Here is an 18,602-nt window from a genome sequence, read left to right as displayed (position 1 = left end):
AGTGTCTGTTATCATACACTCCAGTATTATATTTTGTTTAAATTTATTCTACTCTGCTCTTGATTATTTGTCTTGACATTCCATGACTCTGGTGGTTGTTACTAGGGAACTACACTTGGTGTCTTTTGCATAAGAAGCACTTGCTTCTTTTCAGTAATTCATCTTTTTCTATTCATTCCAGCTTTTCCAACTCTTCTATTTTTCAATATTAAAATTAATTCTACTCCTGAACTCTGCTATTTAAATTGTTTTGTACATAGTTTTTATTAGATTTTAGTAAAAATAAAAAAAGTAAAAATTTCTTAACCTCACAAATAGGTGAATTAACATGTTTGTTATAGTTCATGTCCTTAGAGATTTATCATTTTTAAAAATTATAATTAATAATCCAAATTTGGCTTTGAAAACATATTTATTTTAATATTTAAGGACAATCATTTTCTTTTAAAAATGGTCTCAGAAACGAATTTAAAAATATTTACATAAAATGATTTTCATTCCAATTCTTACCAAACATTTTATTAAAATGACAAATCATATATAATAAAATACTTATTGTAAAATAATTTTAAACTTGGATTAAAAACTGTGCAGTGTTTTTGATTTCTCCCTGCTTTGATCTAAAAAATTAGATTTTTCTAATATCTAGAAAGTTAGATATTCTTTCTTTAGAATTTTCACTTCTCATTTATGGGGACAAAACATGATAGACTAGACACTTGATGGTAGAAATCCCCAGTGATGATTTCAGAGATAGAATTATATAATTTAGTACTTCTCCATGTTAAGATTTTTAAATAAAACTATACTTTAAGGTTATTTTCTACTCTTCTAAATATCAGAAATTACTAATCCTTAATATTTTTATGTAACATGATTTTCTCTTCAGAGTCCTTTATTGAAAGTCCAGTAACCCTAACTGAAAGATGTTATGCTCAGAAAGGCTTTTTTTGTTTGTTTCTTTGTTTTTTCTTGGCTGCACTGCACGGTTTGTGGGATCTTAGTTCCCCAACCAGGGATTGAACCCTGCAGTGGAAGCATGGAGTCCTAACCACTGGACTGCCAGGGAATTCGCCCTCAGAAAGCTTTAATTCCACAATATTCATGTTTTATGCATTGTCAAGTAGAAAAGATTTCTAATATATTGCCAAATCTATTGGAATTTACTCACCCCCGTGTTAACAGGCTAACTCCAGCAAGTCTTGGGCTAATGCTTGATGATGAATAATGGCCTTTAAAGACACATGATGTATTTATCTGAGTGATAAGGCAGACTCAGCCATATGTAAAGAAACTTCGGAAGGCTGCACTTCTTTTTTATTTTTTTTCAGCTTCTTTTTTTTTTAACATGTTTATTGGAGTATAATTGCTTTACAATGGTGTGTTAGTTTCTGCTTTATAACAAAGTGAATCAGCTATACATATACATATATCCCCATATCTCTTCTCTCTTGCATCTCCCTCCCTCCCACCCTCCCTATCCCACCCCTTTAGGTGGTCACAAAGCACCAGCTGATCTCCCTGTGCTATGTGGCTGCTTCCCACTAGCTACCTATTTTACATTTGGTAGTGTATATATGTCCATGACACTCTCTCACTTTGTCCCAGCTTACCCTTCCCCCTCCCCGTGAAAAACAAATACCGTATGCTAACTCGTATATATGGAATGCATTTCATCTTTTTATTGCTATGACAGTAGGAAAGGGATGAGAGAAAGGGTGTATGAGTGATTCCCACTGGGACTTAGCCACTTAAATTATGTATAATATTATCTCTTCATTGTTCAAGTGATCCTTATCTGATCCTCAATCTCAGTCACTTGTTTTAGATGCTAAGAATAGAAATTAATTAAGGACAAATTTTAGTTCTAAAAGTTATGGGGGAAAAATAAAAGGCGTAACCAAAAATGTTAGTGTAAAAAAAAATACATTTACAAGTAGACATGCAAAGGAGCATCCTCTATAATCATATTATCTTTGAAATCTTAAAAATCCTAGGACTATATGTTGACTTATTTTTTTGATGAGATGAAGGCTAAAGGTTGAAATCTTTCCTTTATAAATAATAAAAGTATATGCAGAACATTCATGACTGGGGTCAAATAAATATAAATGTTATGGATTGCTTTCTCTGAAAGTAGTATTTATATATATAAATGCATTTGAAACCAGTGAAAATATATTCAATAATGAACATGATAAAGTTAAATTATCTAAAACAAATTCTAACAGATCAATTTGTCTTTGTATAAATTGTACAAAAAAGGGGGATGGACTGCATATTATCTGAGACTCTACTATTAAAGTGAAGATTTTAGGCAAAGTATACAAAATCAATGAAATCTTTCACCAAGAGTGATCTACATCTCGTGTCTTTCTCCAATCCATCCACTATGTACAGATATCTTATGATTCATATATCAGTTACAAAAATAGTTTCTGTAGCTGCATTGGTCTGCAGCATTACAACTGAGCAGGAATGAACACCAGCCTCAGAAAAGAGAATCTGTCTTCAAAACATCTCAACATTAAGAATGAAAATAAGAAAATAAAATGTAAGGATGTATAGAATTTAAAAATTCAGTTTGCATCCAATGAAAAAAATTTGCAATAAAAGAAGAGAAATAATATATGCTCACCAAGAAAAACTATTTTTTTCAGACATTTAAATGGAATTATTATACTAAAATGAGGAAAATATTATCAAACTATCACGTTTTATTGTCAGTCATATAAAACTGTTTAAAATATATACTAAGTAAGAACAGAGTGGGATTAAACAGGGAGTGTAGTTAAACCAAAGTCACAATCAGTAACAAAACCCTTTAGGAAGAAATAAAAAGGAAAATCTATGATAGAAAATCAAATCATCTAAAGGGATGATAAACTTGGGAAATATAACTAAAACAAAATGTAATTTAGTAAAATTATAAAAATAGGAAAGAAAGAATGACATGTATGCAACATGAAATATGGAGTTGCTACCAGTGCATAATTGGATTTTTCAAGAAAGAAAATGGAAAGAACAGTTGTTAATCAAAAGTAGAGTAGAAAAAAAGAATTCTTAAGCCAAAAAACAAACGAACTTAATCTGAATTTAATAAAAAAGTAGGTTTGCAAATGAAGTCAAATTCTGACTAGAGACAAACTACAAAATATATTCAGCTAAAATATCAAAATATAGTGGAGGAAAAAACCAAATATTCTGATAGCAATCATGCAGAAAATGCAGGTCATTTAGAAAATTGAATGATTTCAGATTTATCTTGGAGTAGAAGGAGGCAAAACAAATCCAAATGATCTCAGATTTATTTGGTAGGAAAGGGAGGCAAAACAAATTGTCAAAACACTGACAAATTGTGTTGTATTATTATTAATTCAAAAAGATAAAAACCCAGAATTCTTTAGCCAGTTGAGTGTTTATTCACAATAAAATAATACTCAGATATTCAAGGTTCAAGGATGTTGTTATCATGAAATTTTCTTTTGACAAGATGTGTGCTTCATTTGATCAAGGGGTGATGATATGAATATCTTTACTATCTAATTTTAGGTAAGGAGAAGCTGTAAAAGGAACTCTAGATATTGAGATGAGTAACGAGACCAAACAATGTCAAAAGGAGGATGGTGGCTAGTCCATTTAAATTTTTGATGCATTTCTGAGATCATCAGAATCAGGACAAAATTGTCATTATTATTCACAAACACTAACTAGAGCAGTAGAAAAAAGAAAATATAAAACTAAGGAAGTTTGACAGTCAGGAAATAAAAATGAAAAATATGATCTTGACAAGTACTAGATATAATGCTTTATAAAACAGAGTGCAAAATATGAATGGAATAAAGAAAAAGGAGTCATAAAGTTTAATGAAAAAGTAAAAATATTTTAAAATATTAAAATGTTTCAAAATATTAAATATTAAAAATATTATTTTAATGGGAAATAGCATTAATAAAAATATGTAGGTCCTATATCAGAAAACTACACAATTTACTAAAAGACACTAAAGATTTAAATAATTGAAGTGTCGTACCATTATCCTGGAAAATGCACTATATAAAAGAAGGCTATCTGTAAATTAGTACAATTCCAATAAGCAATCTGTTGTATTTCTGTTCCTTGCAAAAATATTCTGAACCTGATCTAAGACTTCTCCACCAATGCAGTAAAATGATCTTTAAAACTAAAATATTAGCCTAGGATTGCATATGTAGACCCCTCACATGGAATAGACTAGAATATACAGAAACACATAAAGTGGGTAGACATTTAATTTATGGTAAGTGACAAAAATATTGATGAAAGAAACAATGTGGGAGACAATGGTCTGTCACAGAAGAATTAAAGTCATATTTTATGCTTTAGCCTCAAATCATAGACCAAAATACATTTTAGATAGATTAAAATAAAATAATAAAAGTGTTAGATGACAACAGAAATCTATATGTGTATAATCTTATGATGGCAAAAGCATTTCAAATCAGGATCCACAAGTCAGACATCATAACACAAAACTTTGATAGATTTGATTACATAAAATAGTAAGACTTATCTATGGCTGAAAAAGACCAGAAATGAAGGATATATAAAAAGAAATTGCTAAAAATGTTCATCTTTTTATGGAGAGAGCTGTTAAGGCAGAAATTTTGAATGGAAAAATGGTCAGGCTGTGTAAATAGGCATTCCAAAATTAATGCATTAATATGGGAAATAGTATTTAGACACATTTATGATGTTAACTTATAATTTACTAACAAAATATTTAACACTTTTCAATATTAGATTGACAGTTTTTCTTTTAATTATAGTATCTGCTGGTAATACTGTATGGGAACTCAGGTGCAGTTGGTGGAGGATGAATTTGTAAAGTGCAATATAATTTGGCAATGTTTATCAAAAGTATTTTTAGAATGTTTGTATCCTCTGATCCAGCAATACTACTTCTCAGAATTTACCTTTAGGAAATGACAGGTACAGATGTACAAACAAGAGTGATTTTTCAGCTCCCCAAAGGAGTGCTCAGTTCTGAGAGATAATCAGCAAATAAAATGGATATAATTTATGACTATCTGTATTTGGGAACTTGAGCAGGAGGTGGAATTTGAAACTGATTCTAAATTATCTAAGCTAGGAATAGGAATAGGGAATTCAGAGGCACGGCAGATTTATTTTTTCTTTTTTTTTTTTTTGAGATTTACAGCCAATGCCAGAAATTAAGGGAAATACAAGAAATATATAATAGAAAGCTAAATTAACAATAGCTGCTGTAACAGATTTACTTTTTTTAATGCTCAGTGTTTTGAAAATAAAGCTCTTTTTTTCCCCTCAAGTAATTTGGCGATGCATATATTCTTAGTTTGGCAATAATTTTCTTCCAGGTGGAGAGTCAGTGACCCATGGCCTGACCTATTCTTGTGGTTCTCTTATTTTCAACTTGCATCTCCTGAGATCACTCGGGAAGGTTACATGTGGGAGGCATTTATTGGCTGGGCTTTCTTTCAGTTGTCTAGAACACAAATCACATGGTTAACATTCAACTGCCAGTGAAGCTGGTAAATGTCTAGCTGTGTTCACTGAAAGAATAGGAAACAAATTTGTCATTAGCTAGAAATCTCTGCCCCAATATAGCCTTCTGATCAACAAATATTTTTACACCTTCTTTTTCTCCCATCAACCATTGCTAAACCCTGTCCAAAGAGATAACCTCAAGTCCCATCAAGCCACTGTATCCAACTCAAAGACCAAGATCCTCAAATATGCACAGTTCTCTTCATCATCTCTGGGTATGTTAGTCCAGGGACAAATGAACCAAAACACAAGTTTCAACACTCTTCTCCATCCTATACACAAAACACAATGATAGAACAGATTCAGGAAAAGCACTCCTTTAAATAAAGGTTCTCTTTTGGAAATAGAAGAAAAATAGGGAACACTTGAGTAGTCACTGATCCATAATAATTATGAAAATATGCCAGAGTGGCATGAAAAGTTCCCTCTGCCTTGGCAATAGTTATAGTTCTATGAAGAAACTAGATTTTCTTCTGTTCATTCTTTTTTGCTTCTACAATTCTGCCTTACAGGAAGTTCAACCTTGTCAGTCATACTCTGTGGCCACATCAGAAGTGGGTGTTTGGTAATATGCCCTCTGTGGGGACGACACAGCTTTTATAGGCCACTTCTTGCTTTCACCAAGTTTGGGAGTCCAGAGGTTGTTTGATGTTTCAATTTTCAGACTTTTCTTTATTTTTCTTTTCTTTTCTAACTAGGTATATGCTTCTTTGGCACAATAGTTCCATTAAAAACACAGTAGACTCCTAATATATTTGTCAGATTCTTGTGCCTGTAACCACACTTTAAGACTTTCTGAAAGTGGAATTGCCAGGCCTAATTTATTTCTTTACTCTCTCTCTCTAAATCTCTCTTGTAGGCTATAAGCAGCTCCCATGAAGTTATGCACACAATGGACTTTGGAGGATAGGCAGTACACTTAACCTGACTTTTGCCATAGGGCTGAGCCTTAGTATGTTTTGTTGCTCAGAACCTCAGTTTTATCTCTTATTGTGCAACTTTTATAAATAGTTGATTTTCCAAACTTTTGAGTACTCAAAATATGGGGCTTTCTTTGATCTTTTCATTTCTGCTTGATAACTGGCCATCCTCTACTGGTCTCAGCTCTTTCCTATAATATCTTACTAAAGGCAGAATGTAAAAGTATATCATTAACCTAATCTTTCCAACCACTTCCTTTAAAGTTACAAGTGCAACAGGCACTTAATCCTCAATGTTGAGTATTCATCCTCCTCCTATCAATAACACAACACAGTTTGTAAACCCCTTTCTTCTTGAAGTATGATCTTCCCTTTAATCAACTAATGTGTACTCTCCAGGATCTCTTCCTACCCCACTTTTCTCTCCTTCTCAGTCTACTCTGCTGGACGCACTTCTTTCAGACTTTAAATATGGGAGCTTTTCAGGTTTCAATTTTCAGACTTCTCTCTATCTAGACTCTCTCCCTTGGGGAGTTCCTCAATTTCCTTAGCTTTAAATAATATTTATATAATGGTAAATACCAAGTTATAATCTCTAACCCCAGTGTTTCCTATGACATAATTGCATTTTTTAAATGGTATAGTTGTATTTGTCACATTAAAAATACACACACACATATTTTCAGGTGGAGAAGAGAAGAAAAGGCATGTAACTATACAAAATCATATATGTGTATTTGTTTATCCTTTTTCTCCCTTAAAATGGAAACTCAGTGGCAACAGTAATTTATATGTCAAATGTTATATTCTCCAACATTTTGTACATTATAGGCACATAATAATATTCGTTGACTAGATGACTGGTGTAATACACATTAATAAAATTTTATTTTAATGTGCTAGTTTTCAACATAACTCATTCTAATGCAGATATGTATTCTGTGTCTAAATAACACACTAACTAGGACAATATTTTTCTCTGTTTTCTAGATCCCAATGCTCTGGCTGGCCAGACTGGCCCTGATCATGCTCTTATAGGAGGAATTGTGGCTGTAGTTGTATTTGTCACTCTGTGTTCTATATTTTTGCTTGGACGGTATCTGGCAAGACATAAAGGTAGGTTATATTTAATAAAGCATTCTTACATTTGGCAAAAAAAAATTCTAAAGACTAGCTTCATCATGAAATATTATGTGAGTGCGTGTGTGCGTGCGTGCGTGTGTGTGTGTGTGTGTGTGTGTGTGTGTGTGTGTGTGTGTGTGTGTGAGAGAGAGAGAGAGAGAGAGAGAGAGAGAGATGGGGGGTGAAAGAGAGAGATCTAACTATTAAGTTGTTTCAGAGAATTCTTGATTATTTTACTCAACGTTGAAGCTGGATTGGCTATCAAAATAATACTTAGCCAGTAACCAAAAGTCACAGAGTAAATCATTGGCTCAGGAAAAAAAAAGGAAGCAAGTTTGTAATTTATCTCTAGGACTGAAATTCAACTCTAACATTAATCATTTGGTAATGTTTCTACTTGTAAGCTTATGGACACACGTGTGGCCATATTAGTGAGGAAAATATGTGATTTTTCACAATGGTCTAGGTAGCAAACTATTGATATAATCTACATTTAAATGGAGTTACCAAAATAAATGGTGACCCGTTTGATGTGATCATTATCAACATCTTAACAAAGGGCCCTGATTGCTACAGCTGCATGGATCACATGGTCTGAAGCCATCATTAAAGAAATCAAAGTACTCCTTACCCATTCCAGTTTGGCTGTTGCCTCTAGTTAATCTGACCACAGCTTCATCTACAACATATACTAGAATACCGAAAGAAAGTGTGCAACTTTAGAAGGGTGAGTTGTGTGGTTTCTTACGACTCAGAATATGTTTCAACATATAAGAAATCTGGCATAAGTTTCTTTCTAAATGAATGTAGCTTTAATACTGGCTATCTTACCAGTCTGACAGAACTAACGTATTTTTCTTCCAATACCCACAGGAACATATTTAACAAATGAAGCTAAAGGAGCTGAAGATGCACCAGATGCTGACACAGCCATTATCAATGCTGAGGGCAGCCAAGTCAATGCTGAAGAGAAAAAAGAATATTTCATTTAAGATGCAGGCCAAGATTCTGAATTTTACTTACCACACTGGCTGCTGGAGAAAACTGGCTATCATCTTTCAGAATTCATTTCTATCATCTTCTGCTACCTTTATTAACTTCCATACTGTACTGCTATCAGTAGCCAGTGTATACCAACAATCAGCTGTCGAAAGCATCATTCTTTAATTACTGTACCATCCATAATGCAGGACATTTCTTACTGCCTAAATTCCACACCATTGCTCTTTTAACATACAGTGCTTGAATATACAGCCTTAACAATGTTAATCATCTCCTTGGATCATGATATTGAATTGTTTTTACACATTGAAAAAAATGTATGCAGAGGTTTTTTTCCCCTCATTTTTTGTCCCCTTTAAATCAAAGACCTTGTCAGTTTACCATTGGACAGCTTTCACAAGTAACAAGATTAGGTAAAGACCTAATGTGCTTAAGTTCAATCAGATGTTAGAGGTTTACGATGTTTTCTACATGTCTATATTCAAAGACATGTTTTGGAAACATATGCCCTAAAAGACAAAAACTGAAAAAGACTACTGTAGTATAGATTCTGGAATGTTTGAGATTGTACTGGTAAAGCTGTATCAATTCACTATTTAAAAATTTAGTATTTGATACAGGAGCCATGTATATGGATTGCAATCAGGACATGCTATCTTATATAATTATATAGATCTTACCATTAGGTTATTTTAGCTTCATATACCAATAAATTGTTACAAACATTTTACTGTTTTGGGAATCACAAAACTTTCATTCATTTCTCTAATTTGATTCTGTAATTTATTTGTTCCACAAAGACTCACCTGCCTAAACAAAATTGAAATATCCATAGGGCACAATTTTGAGACATTTTAGTATCTGTATATAGTGCATATAATAAATCCAATTAAACATTATTTGATACATATTTAACTTTTTTGGCTGTAGGTAATTCAGTCATGAGTAAGCATTTTCTAATGTCCATTATATCTCTTTAGATATTACTTAAACCAATATAATAAGTAGGTAACATGTATTAGTATTTTTGTCTGTATGTCCTAGCACTGTTCAACAACAAATTTTTCTAGTTCTTGTTAATTTTTATTTGTTATACAATGGAAGCACAATGTTATAAGGAAAGGTAATTTTAAGCTAACAACCAGTGCACAGCCTCAGGTTTTAAATTACAACCACAGTTGAATAATAATCTACAAATAAACTCTTAGTTTGCTAAAAATTTTCAAATTTTAATTTGGCAGTTCCAGAGCTGCTTACCTATGTTGGTTTGCCAAAAAGAAGTGTTTAAGATATGTTTTCTGTATAAATGAACTAATTCTTTATATTAAATTCCTGTCTATGCATTTTGTGAGGTACAAACTTATGAAACAGTGAGTGATAGAGAATTTCTGCCATGCTTTTAACTCCAAGGTGAAAGTCTCTTTCTCTGGATTATTTCTGAAATTTTGGTGTATTTAACCATTTAGAAATGCTGTATTCTTAAATATGACACAGAGTCAATCTAAAGTCATATTATTTCTCCTAGTAAAATACGATACTACTAGATTAGTGCTCATTAGACTTACTATATGCTAAAGATTAAAAATCCAGTTAGATAAAAATTATTTTCCCATTAACAAGCACTGCACCTTTAAGAAGAACACACATATGACGATATGGTAGCTATACTTGCGACGTCTGAAAGCATGATGGCCTCTGGTTTTAAAAATATTATTTTGGAATTTATTTTTGGGAAATGAGAATGGTTGAGTATGACATCATGTATTAATATCAAATGAAAGACAAGGGTGCTGTATCTTAGATTATTTATCAGAAAAGTATAAATCTTTTAAGGACAACGTTAGAATTTTTAATTTTTTTTGATCATTGAAGCATATATCTTGTTGATTTCTTACAAGAGAAAAAGGACGATGTCAGTCAAGCAGCACTTTTTCAGAATATACAGAACATAAATAATATGATGTGGTTGAGTGTTAACATAATAAATCATATACAGTATGACATTTTAAGGAAATAAGTCTGCATTGATGTGATTGCATGCTTGTTTTTACAGTTCATTCCATACCATCTGTGGAAAAATGCAATAATATGTTAATATAGTATGGTAGTTTGAGAGAATCAGGTAGGTGCTACTAGACACATTGAAACTAGAATAGGTTTATAAACTGTTCATACCTTTCAATGCATAATCTTTAGAAAGATTCCACAAAGCAAAATTCATCCTGTTATTACAAAAGGGAAAGGTTCTTATTACAGAAGTAAGTTGTATAAACTGCATCATCAATTACTATTTAGAGCCTAATTTCAGGATGCATTTACAAAATTGCTACTCATCGATGTATTTACATCCCTCTTCATTTCATCTGTATTCTACTTGGCTCCAACTGCTAAACTGTTGCCTAAATAACTCAATCATTATTTATAGCACTGCAAAATTAGAAATCCAAAATTGGTTGCACTTCAAGACTTTTGACTCTTTTAACCCTTTACAGTAGTATAAAAACTCACTGGAACTCTGTAAATGAAACTAACTGGTATATTATGATTTGTGAGCTCTAATCAAATATTTTGACAGTTAAAATAGATTTGAATTACGTATCATTTCAGTTACTGAAAGAAAACAGCAGTGGTATTATATTTTCCTATCCTAAATTTTTTTTTTGATTTTCACCAAATGAGATAAATTGTAAAAATTCTGTTCATTTCTATAAAAATCAGAAAAAATATGAAATAAATTTCTAAATGGATCATGCGAATTGCCATGACTGAAACATACACACTTATATGCCCAGAGAGCCATAGCCACAGAATACAATGGAAGGCGTGTGCACACACATACACCCCACTAGTAGAATATGGAACATTATTCTTTACCAAAAGTAGCTATTCTCTGCCAGTGTACTGTTTACAGTGTAAATTGTCCTCCATCAAAAAAGTGTAAACAGCATTCTTTTTTTCTTGCTTCCATTTTTGAGTGTCCTAGATAGAACGATTATCAAAATTAGGGAGAAAAAGGAAAGTTTGTGAGTGCAAGGGCAAAGATAGCATGAGCACAGTAGTGTGTGTGTGTGTGTGTGTGTGTGTGTGTGTGAGAGAGAGAGAGAGAGAGAGACAGAGAGACAGAGAGAGACAGAGAGAGAGAGAGAATCCAACTTGTTTTCTTTTACCAGAGAATCCAAGAAGCAGTTTAAGGAACCTGACATTGGAGTTTAATCTAGAAACTGGATGACCTCATATTGATTCAAGATAATCTTGCATTGAAACCCCACAATTAAAATAACAAATAGAGAAAGAAAACTAACTTTCCTAAATATGGCAAAAGAAGCTAACACCTCATTTATTTTTATTTCTTTGTAAAAGTATAAATATCTCAATTAAAGGGACAGGCTCACTTGTAATTATGTACTCATGATTGTAACAGCATTGAGATTCCATATAGGCCCATGTACAGCAGCTGTTTGACGGTGATGGTTCTTCCATGTAACATAGCAGTTATCGTGTAATTTAGTGCCACTTATTGCAAAGTGTTACCAAGGGGAACATTTAAAATACTTTTTCTTTTTCTTTGGATATAAGGATAATTGAATGAATGATAAATATGAAATTTCATGTTACATTTTTTAATTGTGGAGAAAATGCAAAACCTCATATCTTACTGCAAATTCCCCATCACATTGCTAATTACTTAGAGCCCTCTAAAAATGCCCACTATAATCCCCCTTTGCAAATGGTAATCTGTGAAGAATATACAATACAAAACAAAAAAAAAATTAAAAAAACAACTGGCAACCACAGCAGAAATAAATGAAAAACATAATGAGAATTACTGAGTAATGCTTTTTATTAAGTGGCACAAAGTACACACTAAAAACTATGCAAAATATAGGTAACTACAGTGTACGTACATGTAAGTATCCTGTACTTGCTGTGTATGGATGTTGGAAACCCATGTAATTATAATATGCATTTTGAATATTGGGAAAGAGGAAATCTTAGTGTAGATAGTAGTACTTGTTTTGAAATATACACTGGCAATATTGAAATACACTCAGTGCAATATCTGCTATTCTATTGCTGGATACTTAATGCAAAGGGATTTTTAAAAATTCTTCAACAAGGTCTAAAAGGTTGCTAATCTCCACCTCCTGCATATTAAAGCATTAATTAAAAATACAAGTGACATAACACGTTAAGTTTTTCTTAATCATTAACGTGACACAATAAAAGTATCTGACCTTGTTTTTAGAGTTACTGGAGAGAAAGAGCTAACCTGAGTTTTCAACTTTGATGCATATCTAATTGAATTTGGGATTCTTAAACTTTCTTTGAAATGTGTGTATGTTTTAATGGATTGTGGTACTTTTATTACAAGTACAAATTTATTCAATCAAAGAACATAGGTTACCTTTAATAGTTAGAGTCACTATATCTTAATGGAAATTTTTATATATTTTCTTTTTCTACTCATTCTTCCCTTTCTCTCTCTATTTCACCCCAAACATGCCCTTTGCACTTATACCCTTCCAAAGGCAATGGATTGAAAGTAGCAAGATTATAAAGAGAGCTAAAGGGGACAACATGTAAAAATGGGTTCTAAACTCATCAGCATTTTTATGTATTCAGATATTAATATTGAATGCAATAGTTATTGGATAGAGCTGGTAAATTTTCTGCCATGCATACTTACAATAATCCTTCTACCTCTCACTTTTAACATGGGCTATGATACTTCGAAATAAATAGAAGAAATAATTATTTACAAGGTATCCCAGGAAGCACTCTTTTGCAACTATCGTAACAGTCCTCTCCCCACCCCCTGGAAAATCTCAAAAGCCAACTTTACTTTCAGTGTACTCAACGGTGTATGGATCTGCATTTGTTTTTCCTCTTCTGTCATTAACTTTTCCTATAAGCAAAATACAGTAACTTTATAAGGATAGTTCCTCACGTGGCTATTTACTATTTCAATGTGATATAATTGTGTTGATTTTAAAAATAATTTAAATGGCAACACTTTGCAGTCCAAGCTGACATTTCATTTAATATTTAAAATAAACAATTTCTTATAAATTAATGCTATGCTTTTAAGTAAATATATGTGATTTATTTTTCCAAGAAGTGTTATCTATGTAAGACAAATATTTAAGCATTGAAAAATGCCTCCTCATTAACAAATAATCCCTGAATAATGGATGCAAAGTATTGCCACAAATACCCACTTTATTTTGGCTACATAGACATAATATGAATTCTTCAAATGATGTAATTTAATTATTCTAAAAGGAAATGACATTTTGAAAGCAGATTTTCCTTTAGGAAAAAAGGATACAAAAATTATCTCAAATTATGATGCTGAATCTATAAAATATGCTTAAAGTAAAATATATCTATGTTATGTGGTTATGTTACAAATAATATTTGGTGTAATCTTTACCATCTTTTCCATATATATATATATAAATGTATGGTTATTTTGGAGAGAATGGGCCCAAATGTGAAAAAGATGTAAAGAGAAAACACTATTTTCCCCTATGAAATGTACTGTATATTTCAAAAGAAGAAACTTAAAAGATATTTGTAGATTGCAGGGGCAAAAGAGAAACCTACCAGGGCTCAGCACTTAAGCACTTTTCCCACATCCAGGGTCAGAAGAGCGGTGATTCCTACACGGACTTTTAAGTGCAGTATGAAATGCCACATTACACTTCTCTTACACACAGTACTGTCAAACCTCAAATGTTTTCTTTCTTCAGATGCTTCTCCTTTTACATGATACTAGTAGACACTTTTCTCTTTATACTTGCTGATAGTGAAAGTTATATGCAATAAAATATGTGATGGTTGAAAGCAGTGGTCACCAGTTGGTTAAAAAAAAAAACTGTGAAATGTAAACTGAATTGTTATCTCTTTATCCTTTTTGCTTTTCTTTGTGTTTCTAACGTATTGATTGAGTCTCATAAATAGAAAGGAAAATAATTTAGAAAAATTTCAAAACTAGTACTCTTTCTCCTTACAAATGTATGAAATTAATCTCTTTACATATTTATTTAACTGTACCTGCTATACTTATTGTAGATTCAATGATGCAGTTAAGTAGTAACCCAAGGATTTATGAGTTTGGATTACTGACCTATTTTCTTCATATTCAGTTCACATCAATATTTGCAAATTGGTTGTTTAGCTTTTTATTCAACCAAAAAATATTCCCTCAAGAAAGCTCCATTTTTATCATAAATATTTCAACATAACCAACATCAGAACAAGTCTGCCATGTTAAAAAGAATTTAAAGACTTATCTCTGAAAATGGTACCCACAAATGCAGGTGTTCCCAGTAATGTAGCTTCAAAAATAAAATGTTCTATTCATATGACATGAAATTCATAACTTTTGGAAGGGTATATTTATGACAGCATAACAATAAATTCTGTGCTGAAAAGAAGATGCACCAAAATCACACATACTGCACAGAAGATAAACACAATTATTGAATCTACTGTTATCATTAACATTTTCAAAAACCAAAATGCATATTGTAATAGGTACATGACACTTGCATGTTGATTTGCCTATATACTTACAAAGTATTCAATGTGTACTTAGTGGCGCTTAAAATATGTCATGTACAACTCATAAACATTCTTACAGGGTTCCCATTTGCACTTCATCTTTCAGTAAAGTCTTGTCAGAAAAAAATTGTCTGATACATATGGGAAAATAAAATTTGAATTTTAGTTATCTGTTGGACATTACTGAATTGTCTATTCATTTAGTTCATTTTCTTAGGGTTGTTAACAGACATTGAAAGGTGGAATTTCTTTTATCCCACTGACAGATTATGAAAGATGTTACAAAACATATTCCTTTATGCCAAACATTATTTTGCATATCTTTTTTCAACTGCATACATTATCCATTCATTTTAGATTTCCTCAGTGATGCCCATTTTCTTTGTAAGTTTCTAAATGGAAGTTTTAAAAATTAATCAGTAATAAAATGTTATTTTATTTGTAGAACATTTAATCATTGCTCCTTGGAATATATGAACCTTGTAATACGCTAAATAAGGGTTAAAAACAAATGTTGCTGACTTAAGGAAATTTGCTTGAGATTGCCAAAATTCCAAAACTCTGTAAAGTGATTTTACAATCACTTCTGTGTGTTTATTAATGTTGACTAGGAACAGAAGCAAAAATACCTAAACCTTTTTTTTTTTTAATTTTCACACTCTAACCAGTATTATATATTTCAACTACCTAAGATAATGCAATTAATAATATATCCATCCTAAGCTTATGCCAATAAGAATTTGAGATAAGCTTTTAAATTTATGGAGGATTTTCTTTGTGTCTTTGGAAGTTCACTTACCATAAGGTATTTTATAGTCTACTTTAAATAACAGATTTTGTTATACAGGGTAAGCCAAAGGCTGTACAAGAATTAGTGTTTGGGTCTGATATTTGTGTTAGACCATGAAATATTCCATTAAAATTTACCTGTAAATACAAGGCGAGATTTTGTATCTGGTTTATTTTATGAAATAACATTTATTTATTTTAATTCATTTTTCCTAGCAAAAGAAACCCTGCGATACATGTTAGCAAATTTGATATTGTGTGGAAAAGCAATTTCAGCACTGAAAGAAAATGACATCTGAAGTAACACATTCATAGACACGATTCTTTATTTCTTTTAAAGTTACACAAAATGCCCACTCTTACTCAGCCTACCACTATATACATATATGACACCCATGTTTCCTAGATAAATCAATTCCATATTTTCATAATGGCAAGTGTTATTTCTGTCAAAATATTCTTTGACATTTTTTAAATCAAGGAAGCATGCTGATAAACTTTAATTAATAATTGCATAGCAGTTTTAGTATATGAGAGGGATCTTCATAATATGACAATCCTGGGATAATGCTAAAATTAACTGTACACTCCTTTAAAACAAGAAGTTCCAAGAAGTAGTTAGTTTTAAGTTTTTCAAACTATACTTTGTTTTGTGAAATTTAAAGATAGTTTTTTTTTTCTGTTTTGAAACCTAGCAAATAAAAAAAATGTATAGAAAAGAGATGAAAGAGGAAAATGCAGTTTCCTAGTTGCATTTTAAATGCCTCTTAGTGTTATGCTACATTGCATATTATTTAATCAAAACATAACTATTGAATACCTACTATATATTAAATTCCTTACTTGATGAACTCCACCAAGAACTTGAATCTAGCATTTTATGCCTACTCCTTCAAAACCTGTTAATAATTAAATTATCCTTCCAAGTAATGACCATTTTCTGTATTTTTGGCATTGCTATGCTGGAAGAAGAAGTGGAGAAATACTAATTTTTTTAAAAAGTGTAATTATGAAAGGTCTTATGACTTAAACTGAAAAGAAAATAGCCTATTTTTCAACCATTGTTCATAGTCTCAAATTCAACAGATATTTCTATGGAGATTTTCTATTCTGATTTTTTAAAAATAGGTCTGTTTAATAAGTTAATACTTTATTATGCTAGAAAATTTAGGAAATTAACTCATCTTCTGAAGAGTGGCTACAACAATGACCAGAGTCAGTACATAAAAGTCCTAAAAACATGTGTCCCACACATACTTATGGAAACTTTAATTCATTTTGTTTTTACTAAACTGCATCCTTACACAGATGGAGGGTGCATATAATATGAACACAGCAGATTTAAGGAATACATATTCAGGTAGACTGGAGTTGGTATACAACAATAATGTAGTGTAGACCTTTTAAACTAATACAATATTTCTGGCAAAAGCAACATAATATTCCTGGATGTGGTAATCATTTGCTCTAAGATTTGAAAACATACTTAACTAGTAAAATTGGTATATCATGAATACATGAGAGAATATCAGGAAATGAATTTTTTTCAGTGTGTTGGGAGAAAAAATAATTAGAAGAGAACTGGAAAATTCCTAACGGTAAGGTTTGTCTGTTTGGCAATTTTACCAAATGGGAACATGTCTTAATACCCTTCCGCCAGAGATCAGAGAAGCTTTGTGAAATGGGACCACAGAGGGTCAACAGTCTCACAAACTCCTCGGCTCCACGGTAGGGGGATTTGGGGATCTAAGGATTCCTATTTTAACCACATAATCTACCAATGACATGTTCATTTGCTTCAAAAAATAACTTTAAAACTAGATTTGTTTTCATGAAAACATAAACCTATCAAAGTTGCACCTCTTGCTATAAATTATTCCCTGTGTTTCAGGCTATTTCCTGCTCTTAAGCACCAGATAATACATATATTGTCTCATGTGACACTGAAGTCCTTTCTATGGCCTGTAAGTAGCATAGAAGGCATTAGTACTTTTAATCATATTTTGCTTACAGATTTTCCTGCTAATCTGATGGAATCATGTAAAACTGAGCACACACACAATATTTTTCATAGAGACTGAGGCACATTTTAAATCTAACCGTGAACTCCAGGCTAAGATTCTCTGCTATAATCTTGTACCAAAAGTCATGTCCACAGCTGTAGAAACATTTCTCATTCATTTTTGTCTTTCTTGCACCCAGCCACTACCTGTGATCTTGGTGCTAAGGCATTGGAGTGTTCTCCCGTAACAGAATAAGAAATATATATTTTTGTTCCTCTGCCAATACTCCCACCCCCTACCCACACACACACCTGTTTCTGGCAAAAAAAAAAAACGCTTGGAATCTCCAGGAGAAATGACTGATGATTGAGGGCTCCCCGATAGCCTAAGCATGGAAGCTGGTTGCCAGGGGAATCAACCAGGGATTAGAGTGTTGGAACTTTTAGTCCCAACCCCTGAACTCCAGAGATGGGAGAGGGGCTGGAGGTTGAGTCAATCACCAATGACCAATTAGCTAATCTACTATGCCTGTGTAATGAGGCCTCCATAAAAAGTTCCCTGAAGTATGGAGTTCAGAGAGTTTTCAGGTTGGCAAACACATGGAGAGGCTGAGAGGGTAGAGAGCTTGGAG

General features: G+C 32.2%; 1 protein-coding gene across 7 annotated transcripts in view; it reads left to right on the top strand.

The window, feature by feature from the left end:
- CADM2 (cell adhesion molecule 2) overlaps positions 1-8,846 on the top strand; it is a 1,061,913-nt gene extending 1,053,067 nt beyond the window's left edge. For all 7 annotated transcript variants that reach the window (XM_082654785.1, XM_082654783.1, XM_082654786.1 and 4 more), the window contains 2 exons: positions 7,479-7,604; positions 8,484-8,846. In XM_082654785.1, the coding sequence (XP_082510911.1) occupies positions 7,479-7,604; positions 8,484-8,602 (245 nt within the window). In that variant the 3' untranslated portion in view covers positions 8,603-8,846. The remainder of the gene's footprint in view (positions 1-7,478; positions 7,605-8,483) is intronic.
- The last annotated feature ends 9,756 nt before the right edge of the window (positions 8,847-18,602 follow it).

Source organism: Grampus griseus, assembly GCF_964374135.1.
Source record: "Grampus griseus genome assembly, chromosome: 5".
In the NCBI taxonomy this organism is placed as follows: Eukaryota; Metazoa; Chordata; class Mammalia; order Artiodactyla; family Delphinidae; genus Grampus; species Grampus griseus.
Note: the sequence above shows the minus strand (reverse complement) of the source record. Positions and strands in the feature narration are given on the sequence as shown.